Below are 18,706 nucleotides of genomic sequence, written 5' to 3'. Positions count from 1 at the left end.
CCCCCAGGAAAGCCAGGCACTGGGTTTGTTCCTACTGGCCTTGATGGCATGTGAGGGCATCCACATCATTAACCAGACAATGCAGGGTCAAGGGGCCACCGTTGCTAAAAGAGATTCAGTAAAGATTCTTCCAATAGTGACATCAAACGGATGTTGAGACCCTTCTACTATCCCTCCCTTTATACCTAGTAAGCTAAAGAGCACCACACTTATATTTGGAGGGGTTTTTGGGAAGCACTGTACCTTGGCTTCAGAGTCAATGAGAGAAATAAAGTGTTGTCTGTGTCTGTGTCCTACAGTGTAATTACAGAAGTATACAGGCAGTTGTCCCAGGAGGAAGGACATACTCCACAAACCTCCGTGTCCCTAGGCAGGGGCCTTGGCATCTCCCCACCCACTGGGATCCCAGCTCCCCACTACCAGGGCTGTCATGTCCAGAGAAGTGATGGCACCCACCCGAAGGGTAGGAATAATAGCATTCTCTTGAAGATTCCAAAGAGTCTGATCAAAGTTTCTGGCTTGTGTTCAGGCTGCCTGAGATCAAGTCACTAGGGACCCTTCTTCTCAGAGCTGTGCATAAAGAGTAGTGTGGGCATCATCTCTAGAGCAAGAGATCTGGGTTGAAGTTCCACCCCTTGAATGGGGCACTGCTGGGACCCTCTTGTGGGCTCCTATCTATGGAGGTGGTGATCCCATCAGCATTTGCAGCAAAGAAGTCTTGGGCTTCTTGAAAATTCTCCTTTTCACATCTGACTATGGCATGCATGCTAATGCCTGCTACACTAAAGCTGGTATTTCCATGAATTGTATTGGCACAAGGCTTAAAATCAGAGTGGTCCTTCAAGAAGAACTCCTTAGATTCTGTTGTCAAGTGCCTCCCCTCCAGGTGCAAATGGACAAGGGCTCATGGGCGCATGACATAAGGCAAAAAAAAAAAAAAAACACCCAAAACCCACACCCATTGAATTGTCCCCATTCTATCTTAGAGTTGGATTGCATCACCTGGGCTTGACCTCTCCCAGTGGGCCTGTGCTGTCGTGCCATAAAAATCCAAGTCAGGAGAATCAGAGCTTCTTTCTTCCTACCTCTTTGGGCTCTTGGGCTCTAGGGAGCCTCTTCCTCAGAGCCTTCCCCTTTTTCCTTGGTGTGTGTCTTTTACCATGTGCCTTGGGGTGATTGTCATAGCCTTTTGATACAGTGAAAAGACTGGAGTCTCCGTAGGTTGTCTCTAAGTAAACAGGCCGTTGATACCTTGGACAACTCATGAATTTGTCCCTGAAAGAGCTTGTGTGAACGTCTCTTAATTCTGGAAGCATATACTTCAGTTCAAGGCCCAGATGCTGACTCAGGTCCTCTGCACATAATCTCGGGCTCAGTTTGGGCTCCTGGAAGCTAAGATATATACGTAGAGGCCACACGCATGCAGTTTTTAAGTTTTATTTCAGCGTTCTGGTCAGTGAGCCATGAGAGATGTGTGTCAGAGCCTGATATGCCTGTGGACCCCTGTGTCTCCTGCAGACCCCCGAAACGTGGATGTCAGCTCTGCAGCCTCATTACTGTATTTTCACACATGTGCCAGTTGGATTGTCTATAGTTGTTCAGCAGTCAGGAGGTTAATTATGGATTGTCGTCAGCAACAATCAGTCCCTTAACTTTCTCGGGGTTGATAATTTGACATTTGTGGCGACACCACAAGGAATGAAGCTATTATGGCTTAAATGGGACCAAAAACTGATCTGAGATATAACAGTGATTCATGAGTTTGCCTGACTGGCCCCATTCTTCTTGGAGGGGTCCACTGTCTGTGCTCCCACCAGTGCCTCATCCAGTGCACCATGGAGGATCCCAGCTTATGTGGCAATGGAAGTTCCTGTTATTGTTGCACGACCCTCTGTGATGGCATTTCTCTGGGATACAGTGATAATTCAGCTGAGCCACACTGCCAGTGCAGTAGGTGTCCTGAAACAGCTTTCCAGGAGCGTAGGGGGTACCAGTTCTCACATGACCAATCTCGGTTGTTCCTGTGCTACTATGTAAATTCAGCCGCAAACACCAGAACCATGAGATCTCAGATGGATGGAATCCAACATCCTCTTACAGCTGAGGGAGATTTGTGACATTCCTACACTGCAGCCTTCCACACGGCACGTCTGTGTGGGAGCAGGGTTCAGCGTTGAATTCCCCAGGATATTCTGCAGTGTCCATGTCGGCTGCTTTTTTGATTTATGGTATAGCAGACATCTTCATCTTTCCCAGAGTTTCTGCCAAAGATTTCTTAGCAGTGCATAGTGCGGTCAGTGCAGTTCCCATGATAGCAGCATCCCTCTTCAGTGCACGGGGTTCCATCTTGCATACGGAAGTCATCAGGGCCCAACAAGGACACCCCACGGCAGGACTCTGGAAGATCACATATATTTTGGATTGGCCTGCCAAGTGTCTCAGCATCGAAATCGGTGCAGTTTGTATAGCATCTGCCTGAATTACATTTGTCCCCAGGGGTTAAAATACAATCACTCATACAGCATAGATTGCTATAGCACTGCTCTAAGGAGCTGCAGTCACAATGCTTGCCTGGGTCAGCTAAGTAGTTTCCGAAATGATTGTGGGTCAGGCTTTTATTTCAATGCACCATTTAGATGTTGAAGAGGCACTTGCCTAATATGCCACTGATTATGTAGTGCGTATGAATGAAGGAACACTTACTGAAAGCTTCAGGTATACAAGGGAATTGGGTCCTAATGCAGTTGGGCCTTTTCTGGCAAGCATATTCATCAGTGTCAACCCACAAACCAATATATTTTGCAATCTGATGTGTTGCTATGACAGACAAGAGTAAATAATATCTGCCTAAATAACCCATCATGATAGGGTTTGTGGATGGCATATACTAGATACAACTGGACTGAAATTAACTTCATGGGATCCATTTCGAATCGCAACTAAGGATGAATGTGGTTTAGAATTTGAAAACCCTTGGATTCACGGTATCAAAAAAAAAAAAAAAGGACTCTGATGCAACACATATTTGCCCATGTTAGCTAGATCTCTCTCATAAATTATCATGAAACCAATATAGTAACTTACACGAATCCCATGAAACAATGAGTCAATTAAGCTAACTAACCTTATTAAGAATTGGGCACATTTTGACACGTGGTTGACACGTGGTTGAACACACTGTATATTGTTTAGGGTCTGAGAGCAAAATTCTGTGATGGGATGACTACAACTTACTAGAGATCCTGGGGGCTGCACTGATATTTGCTTGAGAGAACAGGGGGTTCCTATCCTCCTTATATCCCAGGTGATAAGTAGGTCCCATTGCACTGGTGTCTGCCACTCTCTGAGAAACAATGTGTTCAAATATTGGGAATCGCTGATGCGTCTGATTTCATAGGCAAGGTCACCCAACTTCATGATACCTTCAAGGCCCTGATAGCACATGTCCATGGAGACCATGGAAAGAGGAATCTCCTCCAGGTAGCCAAGGTAGTAATAGTCTGGAGGCATGGAGGGGTAGTCCATCTGAAAGGCACCTGATCATCTTGAGTCATCATCAGCAGATGTATGGGCCAAAAGGGTGTCTTGTGCCGCATGTGGATAATGTGTCTCTTGGCCCCAAAACACAGGCTACAGGACAGCCAACCAGTCATCTGAATGCCCTTGCCATTGTACAGCTCCTTCTTTGTAATTACCACCTCAAGGAGATGTAGAGCCATGAGGGGCGACCTTGAGACCCTGGACAGGAGCCTGCACTGCCCAGAGTGCAAACTGCAAGAGGGACGCCCTCAAGGTGACCTGGCCCTCTGCCACCCTCATGCCCCTGCTCAGAGACATCTGCCAGTGAGAATGGATAAATGGAGGATCCTCAGCAAAGTGAGGTCTAGGCCATCTGACAGAACAGAGGGCTGTACCGGGTGGCCTGCACCCTGCACCTGGGATCCACTTGTGGGGTTAGGTAACAGTCCCAGAGTGTGGCATTGTGTGACCCTGCACAACAGTTCAGCTGGGGTGGATGTGGGAGGAGCAGGTGAGCCGGTTGAAGCTTACTCACATGGACATAGTAAGGACTTGGACCCAGAGACATGGCTCTATTCAACACATTCCATCTTTCCTCCAGCTAGTGAATATGGGATATGAAATTTTAACACCCTGAACTTCTCTACCAATTCCATGTCCTGTGGTACTGCTGGGTCACTTTCTATGGACGACTGCTTTTCCTCATTATGGAGACCAATGCTTCCCACTTCCTTGAGATGTGGAGGTGGACTGTCAATTTTACCTTTATAGGTGACTAAAAGAATAGCTTTGTCGTTTTTCATGTCTCATTATGGTTAGACATTAGTTTTCAAGCCATTTGATCCTTTTGGTTTTTGGTTTGAAGTTTCCTCTGAGTTTACTGAGGAAACATTACCCAGTATTTTATGTCATGATTGGTGAAGTACAAGGTTGTATTTTAGTATTTTTTTATGCCAGCTGGGGAGAACAGAAAGTACTGCTGACCATGTGTGAGCCCCATGGGTTTTCCGCTCTAATCCCTTTTTGGGGTTCTTTCCTGGCCTCTGGCAGTCTCCTCCCATGCATGTGTGGTTCCCTCCTCAGCTGGAGATGCAAGGGAGTTGAGGTAACTTTGGCAGCTTGCACTGTGGAATCTGCACATGATCAAAAGACGTTATCAACCATGGAACTCCTTTGTTTGATTAAATATGCTCTACTCCTTTAACACCCCCTGCGTCAGGGAGAAACCTCAGAGTTGGCTTTTGGACAGGAGTCTGCATTCTCACCAGTGGCTGGCCTTGTGCATAAAGCTCAAATCCTTTCCTACCAAAACTAAAACTTTGAATGTTGACCTTTCCAGCAACAGGTAGCTGAATTCGGGTTTTGATAACAATAAAACAGAGTGGAGTGGCAGTTGCCAGGGGCTGGCAGAGAGGCGCAATGAGGGTTAGATATCAGGGGGTGTGATTTTCTGTTATGCAAGACGACTAATTTCTAGAGGTCTTCTCCACAACATTACATGTGTAGTTAACAATATTGTACTGTACGTTTAAAATTTAGTGAAGAGAGTGGATCTCAGTTTCAGTGAGATCTTCCCACAATACATGAGTTTTGCTTCTCACACAAAGTATGCATGGACACACACTCTGTACTGACAAGTGAAAATAATTTTAAAAAATTTACATACTTTGGATCCTAACCCTGAATATATGCCATTTATAAATATCTTCTTCCATTCCATAGGTTGCCTTTTAGTTTTGTTTATTGTTACCTTCACTGTGCAGAAGCTTGCTATTTTGAGGTACTCCCAAGAGTTCATATATGTATGTACTTAATTTTCTTATAATATTTTAAATTTAAATACAAGTGTGTTAACCTACAGTGCAGTATTGATTTCAGGTGCAGAATTTTGTGATTCATCACGTACATATAACACACAGTTCTCATTTCAACAAGTACCCATCTTAATGCCCACCTCCCTTTTAGCCCACCTTACCCCTCTCCCCTTGATTTGTTCTCTGTATTTAAGAGTCTCTTCCGGTTTCCTATTCTCTGTTTTTCTCTTATTTTATTTTGCCTTCCCCTATGTTGTGTTTCTTATATTCCACATATGAATGAAATCATATGATATTTGGCTTTTTCTTACTGACTTATTTCACTTAGGTTAATATGTTGTTGTTCCACCCACATTGTTGTAAATGACAAGATTTCATTCTTTTTGATGGCTGAGTAATATTCCATTGTATATATTTACCACCTCTTCTTTATGCATTCATCTCCTGACGGATATTTGGGCTTTCCCACAATTTGCTTATTGTTGATAGGGCTGCTGTAAACATTGGGGTCCATGTGCCCCTCTGAATCAGCATTTTGGTATCCTTTGGATAAATACCTAGTAAAACAATTGCTCGATCACAGGATAGTTCTATTTTTAATTTTTTTCAGGAATCTCCACACTATTTTCCAGAATGGCTGCACCAGTTTGCATTCCCACCATGTTAATTTTAGCCATCCTGACAGGTGTGAGGTGTTATCACATTGTGGTTTTGATTTATGTTCCCTGACGAGGAGTGACAATGAGCCTCATTACACGTGTCTTTTCGCCATCTGGAAGTCTTCTTTGAAAAATGTCTATTCATGTCTTCTGGCCATTTCTTCACCAGATTATTTGTTTTTTTCAGTGCTGAGTTTGATAAATTCTTTATAGATTTTGGATACTAAGCCTTTATCTGATATGCCATTTGCAAATATCTTCTCCTATTTTGTCAGTTGCCTTTTAGTTTTGTTGATTGTGTCTTTGCTGTACAGAAGCTGTTTATCTTGAGGTCCCAGTAGTTCATTTTTGCTTTTGTTTCCCTTGCATCTGGGACATGTCCAGTAAGAAGTTGTTCTGACCGTGCTCAAAGAATTTGGTGCCTGTGTTTTCCTCTAGGATTTTGATGGTTTCCTGTCTCACATTTAGGTCTTTCATCCAATTTTGAATTTGATTTTGTGTATATTGTAAGAAAGTGGTCCAGTTCCATTAGAGTTTCCTGTTGCTGTCCAGTTTTCCCAACACCATTTGTTGAAGAGACTGTCATTTTTCCATTTGATACTGTTTCCTGTTTTGTCGAAGATTAGTTGACCATTAATGGGTTTTCTACTCTGTTCCATTAATCTATGTGTCTCTTTTTGTGCCAGGAGCATACTGTCTTGATGACTACAGCATTGTAATATAGCTTGAAATCCAGAATTGTGATGCCTCCATTTTGTTTCTTTTTTAGGATTGCTTTGGGTGTTCAAGGTCTTTTGTGGTTCCATGATAATTTTAGAATTATTTGTTTTAGCTCTGTGAGGAATGCTTGTATTATTTGACAGGGATATTTGCACTGAATTATTTGCATTGAATGTCTAGAGTGCTTTGGGCAGTATCAACATTTTAACAATGTTTTTTTTTTTTAAACCCATGTGCATGGAATATTTTTCCATTTCTTTGTGTCTTCTTCAGTTTGTACCATAAATGTCCCAGGTTTTTCAGAGTAAAGCTCTTGTAACTCTTTAGTGAGGGTTACTTCTAGGTATCTTATGGTTTTTGGTGTAATTGTAAATGGGATAAATTCCTTGATTTCTCTTTCTCCTGCTTCATTACTGTTGTATCGAAATGCACAAATTTCTGTATGTTGATTTTGTATGCTGCAGCTTTACTGGTTTATTGTATCAGTTCTAGTGGGGTTTTTTTTTTGGTGGAGTTTTTCAGGTTTTCTGTATGTAGTATAAAATTCAACTCCAAAACTGAATAATCCTATTAAAAAAATGAGCAGAAGGCATGAATATACTTTCCAAAATGCAACATACAGATGGCCAATAAACACATGAAAAGATGCTCAACATCACTCATCATCAGGGAAATATAAATCAAAACTACAACGAAATATCAACTCACTCCTGTCAGAATGACTAAACTCAACTACACAAGGAACAACAGGTGTTTGTGAGGATACAGAGAAAGAGGAACACTTTTGCACTGCTTGTGGGAATGGAAACTGGTGCAGCTTGTCTGGAAAACAGCATGGGCGTTCCTCAAAATGCTAAAAATATAACTACCTTATGATTGATCGATTGAACTACTAGGTATTTACCCAAAGGATACAAAAATACTAATTTAAAGGGGATTGCAACTGTATGTTTATAGCAGCCCTATCAAAAACAGCCCAGCTCTGGAAACAGTCCAAGTAAGCATTGACTCATAAATGGATAAAGTATATGTGGTATATCTACACACACACACACACACACACACACACACACACACACACACACACAATCATACTCATACACTGGAATGTTTCTCAGCCCTGAAAGGAATGACATTTGCTATTTGTAATGATATGGATGGAGTTAGAGAGTATTATGCTAACTGAAACAAGTGAGCGAAAGACAAATATATGATTTCATTCATATGTAGAATTTAAGAAACTTCAAATGGGAAAGGGGACAAAGGAGAGAGAAGAGCTACACCAAGAAATAAACTTTTTTCAATGTTTTTAAATTTATGTTGAGATAGAATGGGGGGAGGAGCAGAGGAAGCGGGAAGGAGAATCTCAAGCAGTCTCTTTGCTGTCAGTGCAGAAACCAAAATGGGGCTTGATCTCAGGATCCATGAAATCAAGACATGAGCCCAAAGCAAGAGTCTTAGGCTTAACCCATGGAACATATAAACACAACAAAACAGATTCTTACCTATACAAAACAAACTTGTGGTTACCAGAGGGAAGGTGGGAGGAGGTTTGGGGAAGTACGGTGATGGGGTTGCAGGGCCGCAGTCATAATGAGCACTGGGTGTTGTATGGAAATGTTGAATCACTATATTTTACACCTGAAAGTAATACTACATTGAATGTTTACTATGTGGAATATGAATAAAATCTCAAATGATGTATTTACAGTGTCTGCAAATGGCCTTGTTGGCATACAGCCCATGAAGAAACATTTATTGCAGAAAATATACCGACAGACGGAAAAGCTAGAATTTTGAGCTAAGGTATGTGCCTTTCCTTCCCCACCCCAGCTCAGCAAATGGAAACTCCAGTGCAAGGAGCTGGGACTATAGGCATGTGCCACTGAGCCTGGCTGCAACCTCCCCTCCAGACTGTTGCAACCAATACCAGGGTTCCTGGTGAGCAGCTCTTGTTCAGAGGACTCTTTCCCAGAGGGACAGGATGTCAGTGACCCTAAGCTGTTTGCTGTTGAGGCCAAGCCCCAGCAGGTGCCACTGAGATGTGCGACTCACTCATTGTTTGCATCCCCACTCCCAGGATGGAAACTCTGCCCTGGGCACAGTCCACTAGGGATGCTGGGAGCCTGGTCGCCCCAGACCTGACTTGTACGGCAGGGATCTCATGCCACCAGGACAAGCAAGCCTCAAAGAAGTGCAGCTGCCACTCACCCCTAAACTGAGCCCTTATTTTGTCCCCACCTGCAGCTGCAGAGTTTTGCCCAGGGCAGGGGGGGAGCTGGAGCAATCCACTAAACCAAGGTGCAAATTGGTTCTGGTACAGCTGACTTCATTTACAGATGAGGGTGAGGAAGTTCTGGGCCTCATGTTGTGGGAGAGTCAGGTGCAGGAGACAGATGGTTTCAGTGGATTATTCCTAACCTACTCCTCCTCACCTGCAGGAGAGAGCCAGAGCCAAGGACAGTTGAGGGAACAGTTCCTGTTAGAACACATGTGAGATTATGGCCTCAACAACTCTCCATTCAGAGGGGTCTTAGGTTGTAGGGTTTAGTCTGTGGAGAGTTGAAACATCTTGGTTACATGTATTTATTTTTTTAATTTTTTTTGTTTTTTAAATTTTTAAATTTTATTTTTTTGTGTACTATTATTTTTTTAATATATGGAATTTATTGTCAAATTGGTTTCCATACAACACCAAGTGCTCATCCCAAAAGGTGCCCTCCTCAATACCCATCACCCACCTTCCCCTCCCTCCCACCCCCCATCAACCCTCAGTTTGTTCTCACTTTTTAACAGTCTCTTATGCTTTGGCTCTCTCCCACTCTAACCTCTTTTTTTTTTTTCCTTCCCTTCCCCCATGGGTTTCTGTTAAGTTTCTTAGGATCTACAAAAGAGTGAAAGCATATGGTATCTGTCTTTCTCTGTATGGCTTATTTCACTTAGCATCACACTCTTCAGTTCCATCCACGTTGCTACAAAAGGCCATATTTCATTCTTTCTCATTGCCACGTAGTATTCCATTGTGTATATAAACCACAATTTCTTTATCCATTCATCAGTTGATGGACATTTAGGCTCTTTCCATAATGTGGCTATTGTTGAGAGTGCTGCTATAAACATTGGGGTACAAGTGACCCTATGCATCAGTACTCCTGTATCCCTGGGATAAATTCCTAGCAGTGCTATTGCTGGGTCATAGGGTAGGTCTATTTTTAATTTTTTGAGGAACCTCCACACTGTTTTCCAGAGTGGCTGCACCAATTTGCATTCCCACCAACAGTGCAAGAGGGTTCCCGTTTCTCCAGACCCTCTCCAGCATCTATAGTCTCCTGATTTGTTCATTTTGGCCACTCTGACTAGCGTGAGGTGATATCTGAGTGTGGTTTTGATTTGTATTTCCCTGATAAGCGACATTGAACATCTTTTCATGTGCCTATTGGCCATCCGGATGTCTTCTTTAGAGAAGTGTCGGTTACAACACTTAAAATTGCGGGGTGCCAGGGTGGCACAGTCAGTTAAGCGTCCGACTTCAGCTAGGTCACGATCTCATGGGATCCGTGAGTTCGAGCCCCGTGTTGGGCTATGGGCTGATGGCTCAGAGCCTGGAGCCTGTTTCTGGATCTGTGTCTCCCTCTCTCTCTGCCCCTCCCCCGTTCATGCTCTATCTCTCTCTGTCCCAAAAATAAATAAACGTTGAAAAAAAATTTAAATTTCAACATGACTGGGTTTTAGGTCATTTCTATCTGCAGTAAGGGTATCCTTCATGTCTCCTATGCTTTCCTCAAGCACAGCAAGTATCCTTACGATAGTTTTGAAAAATTCTATTTCCTTTTGAGAGTTTTTAGAAATTCTGTTTGAGGCATATTAGTTATATGTGCTTTAATAATATCCCTGGCAATGACCTTTTATCGTTTTCTCTTTTGGGATGAATTCCTCCATCATGGTGTATGTCTATATCTCTGCTTTCTTAAGTGTTTTAGAAAATCCTGTTTTGTTTTCTGCTTCTGGAGTAGTGTCTTTATTGAGAAGTGTTCAATTGCTGTTGAGGGCTTGACACTTTAGGAAGCATCTGTTGCATATTCTGTGTGCACTGTGCTGTCGTGTATTGGCTGCTCTGTCCCTCAGCTAAGTCCTCTGAAGAGTTTCTCCTTTTCTCCATTGATGAGTCTTTAGACATTGTCCACAATGTTGTGAGTTTTAACTAGGTGACTTTGTTCTGCCTGTAAAAGAGGCTAATTCCTATTTCCCCTAGAGGTGAAGCTATGCCTCACTATATGGTCAGTAGACTTGGTGCCTTTGTGGGTATATGTCATCTTTTGAGGGAGGGGCATGGAGCTGATCTGGTTTCCAGGCCCTCTGTCTCTAGTAAGGAAGCACCTGAGGAAGGCAAGGGGGGGTATATCTTGGTGTCAGTGGCTCACCTTCTACTGGGAGGTTCTGTGCTGCTCATTGAATTCTGTCTATGCTGATTGGTGGGAGGAAATATTGGCATCAGCTCCCTATCTAGTCCCTTGAGTTGGAGTTCCCAGCCTCCCCTGTTCAGGAAGCCCTCCCACAGAGAGAACAATTTGTACCTGTGGGTCCCAGGCTTCCATCAGAACCCTGCTTTCACCCTGTCTGTGTCCAAACCATTGGCCCACCTGGTGGCACAGGGCTCTTATGTTTTATCTCAGGAGCTCTAGCTGGGTTTGAAAACTCCAAAGTATATGAACTCAATATGACCGGGACCCCACTGATCCTCTAGGAGAGGGTCTTGCTGTGCTGTGCCTGGAGCTAGTTATCCCAGGAGGGCAGTTTCATGAACACTAGGGGCTTGGAGTTCATGGTGAGGAAGAACATGAAGGCAGCATTCAGTTAGCCGCTCTCAACAGAGGCTCCTATGCTAATGACAATGGCAGTGCAATGGTGCCTGTCAGCTCTCCTGCCCCACGAGAGGCAATACTCTCTTTACGAAATGCACCCTGAGAAGGGAACTGTCTCTCTCCAAGTCGCCCAGGGGATTCTCAGACCACAATGCCCCCTATGCGACTCTGCCTTCCTTCTCCACAGAAGCACAGCTATGCCCACCAGGCTCCATGCCAGTGATGGCATGGACTTCTAAATCTTCAGTCTTTGAACTGCACATTTACAGGAGGTTGACTTGTCATGATTACCTTTATGTGTCATCTTGACTGCATCATGGTGCCCAGAAGCCCCACTGTTTCTGTGGATGTCTGTGATGTGTTCCAGAAGAGACTGGCATTTCTATCCATGGTTTCTGTCTGTCTGGGCATCACCCATTCCATTAAGGTTCTGAATAGAAACTGATGCAGAGGGAGGAGGAATTCCCTCAGTTTCACTTCCCATGTGTGTGTTTGAATTGGAACATTGGTCTCCTCTGGCCCTTGTTCTGCGAGTTACATCATCAGCTCTTGACGTTTGAGACTGGAAACTAGTTCAGAATCAGATGATAATTACACCACTGGTTTTCCAGGGTCTCCAGCATGTGAGAGTGGAATGTGGGTCTTATCAATGTATTTAGTCATGTAAACCAGTTTCTTTGGTTTCTGTTCCTCGGGAGAATCCTGACTAATACATGGAGATGAATTATCTCTTCTTTAGAGGAATTGGATAAAGCTGTAGCTCATTTAAAGTCCTGAGTAGCAAGTGCCAGGAGGGAAGTGTCACACTGTTGTGACAAGTGCTGGGTGAAGATAATGGGGGCCTGGGGGCTCCTGTAGGCCTGGCTGCACAGTGAGTGCATCTGGGACTTCTGTTGGGACGCCTGGGTGACTCAGTTGGTTAAGCAGCCGACTTTGGCTCAGGTCATGATCTCGCAGTCCGTGAGTTCGAGCCCCGCATCGGGCTCTGTGCTGACAGCTCAGAGCCTGGAGCCTGTTTCAGATTCTGTGTCTCCCTCTATCTGACCCTCCCCCGTTCATGCTCTGTTTCTCTCTGTCTCAAAAATAAATAAACGTTAAAAAAATACTTTATGAAAAAAAGGTTCAGCTGTTGTGCGTCAGGAAATCTGCAATTCACTCATACTGAGTGACAGGAGTAAGCAATGCAAACAACTGTGTCTTTGTGCATGTTAGGGTAGTTTTCCTATGACAACACAGTTGCTAATTCAGAGAGTTGATAGATAAACACAGAATCCTGTGACCAGAGAGGCTCCCTGGAGAAACTGCTGTGTGGAGAGGAAGCCCCAGACCCTGACAGGAAACCTGCCTGTGACCTCCATCTGCACCTGCTCCTGGGAACACAAACCAGAATTGTGCATAGTGTGCGCGCCCTGGTGGTGCTGATCCCCTCTTGCAGGGAGGTTTGTGTGTGGGCTCCCAGTGAGGTCCCCTCACCGTGTCACTTGCACAGTAATATGTGGCCGTGTCTTCAGTCTTCAGGCTGTTCATCTGCAGATACAGCGTGTTCTTGGCGTTGTCTCTGGAGATGGTGAATCGGCCCTTCACGGAGTCTGCGTAGTATGTGCTACTTCCATCATCATAAATATATGCGACCCACTGCAGCCCCTTCCCTGGAGCCTGACGGACCCAGCTCATCCAATAGTTACTGAAGGTGAATCCAGAGGCAACACAGGTGAGTCTCAGGGACCCCCCAGGCTTCACCAGGTCTCCCCCAGACTCCACCAGCTGCACGTCACACTGGACACCTGCAGACACAAGACATCTTGGTCAGGAATCTGTCACACATCCACTCTTTCTCAGTCATGTCCACTCACATACTCTGTGTCTCTCATTCACCATTAATTACCTTTTAAAAGAGCAGCAAGGAAAACCCAGCCAAGCACAAACTCCATGGTGAGGTGTCTATGTTCTGTGCTTATCACAGAATGGGAACACCTGGGACTCCCGGGCCTGGGGCTCCTCTCCCAGCTGCAGGGTTGGAGCTGGACTGGTTTAATCAGCACGGGGAGGGCCCTATTTGCATATCCTTTGACTATATATCAATCTCCAGACTTAGATTTGTTTCAAATTTAAAACGAGTGTTTGAGAGGCACTTCTAGATCACTTCTTGCAGAAGGGACTGTGACAGTATAAATAATTCTAATCTGTGAACACAGTTATCTTTTCATCTGTGTTTGACATTTTACATGTCTTTCTCCCAGCAGGTCATGTTTGGTATGCCATTTTACTTTTTGGTGAAATTTAATCATAAATATTTTATCTTGTGCTATATAATTTTAATGTGTGTTTATTTTTGTGTGACACAGAGAAGGAGAGAGCGATCAGAGAGAGAGAGAAGGGGACAGAGAATCCCAAGCAGGCTCTGCACAATCATTGCAGACCCTGCCTCAGAATTAAACTCAGGAACCATGAGGGGCGCCTGGGTGGCGCAGTCGGTTAAGCGTCCGACTTCAGCCAGGTCACGATCTCGCGGTCCGTGAGTTCGAGCCCCGCGTCGGGCTCTGGGCTGATGGCTCAGAGCCTGGAGCCTGTTTCCGATTCTGTGTCTCCCTCTCTCTCTGCCCCTCCCCCGTTCATGCTCTGTCTCTCTCTGTCCCAAAAATAAATAAAAACGTTGAAAAAAAATTTGAAAAAAAAAAAAAAAAAAAAAAACAACTCAGGAACCATGAGATCATGACCTGAGCCAAAATCAACAGTAGGCACTTAATGGATTGAGCCACACAGGTGCTCCCTTTTGTGCCATTTTCAATTGTGTGATTTTGTTAGTTTATTCATATACTATGTTTTTGGTGTATGGAAATGCAACATATTTTTGTATGTTGATTTGTACCCTGAACTTTTCCTGAGTTTGTTAGTTCTGATACTTTTTTTGTGGACTTTCTAAGGTTTCACTATATGTAAGTTCGTGTGATTCTCAAACAAATAATTTTCTTCTTACTGATTTACTTGTCTTTATTTCATTTTCTTACCTAATTTTTATGGGTACATCTTCAACTTGTAGGAGCAGCAAGCTTTTTCTTTCTTTGCTTCTGTGTTCTTTGTCTGGTCTAAGGATTCAATTGACATAAGACAGATCTAGAGAAGAGAATAAATTTCATTTTGCATGTGCACAAGCTTCCTAATAATATGACACCCAGAGAATGAAGAAAGCAGGTGGCACTTGTGCCTTTTAGAATAAAAAACAATGGATTTGCGAAGAGTTAACCAGACAGAGATTTGGGTTTGGGTAAATCAATTAGTGAGGAACTAACCAGGCTTGTTTGCACAGCCTTCTTGGTGCTAACTTCCCATTTCCGGTGTTAAGGATGGTTCTTCCATTCTGGTAGAGGGGAAGAAGTTTCCCAGGAGAGATTTATTTCCTGCTCTCAGGGGGACAAAGAAGGGTCACAGTTTCCTTAGACTAGCTGTTACTCAAGTGACTTTCCTCCAAATAAGCAATGTGACAAGATGACATACATTGGGTGCCATATTTTACTGGTCTTCATGTTACCATGTGGAATACCTATGTAGAGAATGAGCATCCTTGCCCGGCTCCTAACGTGACAGGAAAAGCTTCAGTTTTTCACTGTTAAATATGCTGTCAGGTGTGGGCTTTTCATCTATGGCCACGATTTTGTGGAGGTTATTTATTTCTTTCCTTCAGTTGCTGAGATTTTTTAATAATGACAATTTGTTGAATTTTGCCTAGTTTTATATATCTCAATAGATGATGATATAGGTGATCAATAGATGTGACTACATTGTCACATATGACCCTTTCATTGTGCTGTTGCATTCACTATGCTAGGAGTTTTGCATGTATGTCCATCTGAGATATTGGCCTTTAGTTTCTCTTCTTACGGTGTCTTTCGATTTTGCAGCATAGTAAGGTTCGTCTTGTAGATGAATTGGGGCATATTCCTTTCTTTTAAGTTTTTGGTAAGAGTCTGAGAGGTATTGTCATTAAGTCTCTTTTATATTTTGATATAATTCATAGATAAAGCCCTGTGTTACTAAGCTGACTTTTTCCTTTTGGGGCGGTGTATGATTAGATTATAGATTGAATTTTATTTGTTTTCATTCTGTTAATTTTCTATTTCTTCATGTACAGTCTTGCGGATTGTTTGGCTCTGGAAATTGCCTAGTTGCCCTTTGTTATCTAATAATGGGTCTATAATTATCTAGGAATTTTCTGTTATTGTTTTTCACTTCTTTGGTATCAGAATGTCCCCTCCTTAATTCTATCTGTTTGAGTTTTACCTATTTTCCTAGTATAGATGCTTTTTCAATTGCATTTAGCTTTCTAGATATCCATTTCAATTTGTTAATTTTTTGTATTGTTACACTTTTTATTCCTTTTATCTGTTCTAATAATTTCTAGTATTAGTTGAGTAAATAAAAATGCCAATGAATGTATCTGGGAAATTCTTATTTATATGGTACCACAAAGCACACAGAAGTGAGAAAACAATCCTGAGAAAGAAGAACAAACATGGAGACAGCACACATCCTCCTTTCTAAGTATATTGCAGAGGTACATTGTCTATAACAGTGTGCTACTGGCACAGAGTCAGACACACAGACCAGTGGAGCAGATTACAGAGACCAGAGTGAAATGTGTCTGGATTCAGTCAGCAAATCCTCCATGAGATTTCATAGAATTAAAATTAGGGAAAAAATGGCCTCTTTCACAAATGGTTTTGAATTCCAGTGAATAAAATAATGACATTTGGTGCTTATCTTATACCATACAGATATATAGACCCCCATTCAGCCCCTTCCCTGGAGTCTGGCAGACGTACCTCATCAATTAGCTACTGAAGGTGAATCTAGAGACTGCACAGGAGAGTCTCAGAGACCCCCTACCCTGCCAGGCTTCTCAGGTCTCCCCCAGTCTCCACCAGCTGTACGTCACACAAGACAGCTACAGATACAAGTCCGGAAAATGTCACACATCCACTGTTTCTCTCACTCATATCCACTAACATAGTCTGTGTTTCTTGTTCACCATGAATTACTGTTTAAAATAGAACCAAGGAAAACCAAAGTGAACCCAAACTCCATGGTGAGATGTCTGTGTTCTGTTCTGATCACTGAATGTGAACACTTAGGGGCTGGGGCTCTTCACCCAGCTACAGTTTCAGGGATGGGAGGGTTTAATCAGCATACAGAAGTCCTTTGACAATATAGCAAATTTTGCAATAGAATCCTCAAGAAGCCAGTGGCCCTTGGCAGGTGTAAGTGATGGGGCAGTGTTTGGTGTCACAATATTTTTCAGGACATTGTGATTTATTAATTTGTGATTTTGCTGCAGTGATTATAAGTACCCATGATAATCCTTATTTTCACATATGCACCCAAACACTTGAGGTAAGAATCAGTATACCACCATTGTACAGGCTAACAGATACACTGCGACAGAGATGGATTGTGTGAGTGTCCAAGATCACGTAAGAGGTGGGAGTAGTCCCCGTATCTGAACGTGTGTTCCCCATCAGGGGACCCACCGGCCTCCTGAACCGCATGCAGGACAAGGCTGGACATCCCAGTGAGGTTTGCAGGTTCCTGACCTTCTAGAAGTCCCAGGAGAGTGATGGGTGGAAGCCAGGTCTATTGTGTCACAAATTGGAGAGAGTGAGAAGCCTCGACAGAGACTCACAGAGCTGATGGAGATGCCAGGGGTTTTCTACAAACACAATGGGTCATTTACACATGAACTCTATGTGGACATCAATGGAAACCCTCAATATGGAGCCTCTGGGTGGCTCAGTTGGTTAAGTGTCCGATTTTGACTCATGTCATGGTCTCACAGTTTATGAGTCTGAGCCTTGTGTCGTGCTCTGTGCTGACAGCTCAGAGCCTAGGGACTGCTTCATATTCTGATACTGTGTCTCCTCTCTCTCTCTTCCCCTTGCCCACTCGTAGTCTGTCTCTCTCTCTCTTAAAAATAAATAAACATTAAAAAAGAAAGCCTCAATAACTTTAAAATGGTTGAATTTTATTGAAATATGTTGAAGGCAAAACACTTGAGATCAGGAAGGATGATGTTAATTAAAAATATTTCTTCATTTATGAAATGGAGATCATTATTCTTCTAAACTCTTGTTAATGTGAGAATGATCAAAGATGTATTTATCCCAGTGTCTGACCCTGGGAAAATTTGTGTATTCCCATTATCATGGTTTATTTCAACAGGGAGGACACTTGTGTGTTTCCACAGCTTTTACAAACTCTTTGCTGTGTTCATGTCAGAATAAGTGTGCAGAGCCTGGATCTGAAAGCCCTTGAGAGGAGACCAGTCCTCACACAATCTCTTGTCCTGGATCATGAGCTCCCTGGTCTCTGAGTTCCTCCTGGTGGTTGTGATTGCCCCCGGTGGTCCCCGTGCTCCTGTTGTTTCACAGACCCCTGCAGAGATACAGTGACTCCTTTATTCCCCTCCCCATTTATGCAACATGCAAGGGTGAGACCCTTCCATCATGAGCACTGCAGACCCTTCTGTTCACAGGATGTCTCCTCCTACATATTTTCCATCTTTGAACCCTTCACTCTGCTTCTTGCCTATAAATATACAGTTATATTTCCTTTAATCATTGGTGAGCAACAATCTTGAATAGTTATCCTTATCAGCTGGCAAGAGTCAGAAGAACTTTTCATTTGATAATTGAGAGAACAAAAGAAAGATTTTTGGGCTCAGAAATTCTACTTTCATGAAACTGGGATAAATGTGCTCAGCTTCAGACATGTACCACCTTTAAGAAAAAAGGAAGTGTCAATCCCAGAGACAAGTTGGAGTCTGAGATTCAGAGCATTCTGTCTTTGAACCTAACAGGTTTCCCGAGATTGATAATCAAATTGTTTCTTGTTGGTGATGCACTTCTCAATTACACTGTATTTCTTCTGGCATAGGAATGTCAGTACCTGTTATGTTATGGTTACCATGCAGAAGCATTCAGTAGAACATGAATGGTTTTCTATAAATGCAGGTCGGCTGATGGAGAGCGTTTCACCCCCGGATGGAAGGTACCACAGTCTCACCCTACCCAAGCTACATGGTTAGTTTTGGCGTTTTAGAGGTAGTGAAATTTAGGTACGTTTTGGACTTGACTTAATA

The 18,706-nt window shown here is 43.2% G+C and overlaps 1 gene segment (V, D, J or C); it reads right to left on the bottom strand.

The window, feature by feature from the left end:
* Window positions 1-12,813: 12,813 nt before the first annotated feature.
* LOC109497166 lies at window positions 12,814-13,599 on the bottom strand. The segment is given in 2 exon segments: window positions 12,814-13,358; window positions 13,460-13,599. Coding segments are annotated over 2 exon segments (591 nt in total).
* Between the last annotated feature and the right edge of the window lie 5,107 nt (window positions 13,600-18,706).

The sequence above is a fragment of the Felis catus genome, chromosome B3, assembly GCF_018350175.1.
Source record: "Felis catus isolate Fca126 chromosome B3, F.catus_Fca126_mat1.0, whole genome shotgun sequence".
Lineage (NCBI taxonomy): Eukaryota > Metazoa > Chordata > Mammalia > Carnivora > Felidae > Felis > Felis catus.
Note: the sequence above shows the minus strand (reverse complement) of the source record. Positions and strands in the feature narration are given on the sequence as shown.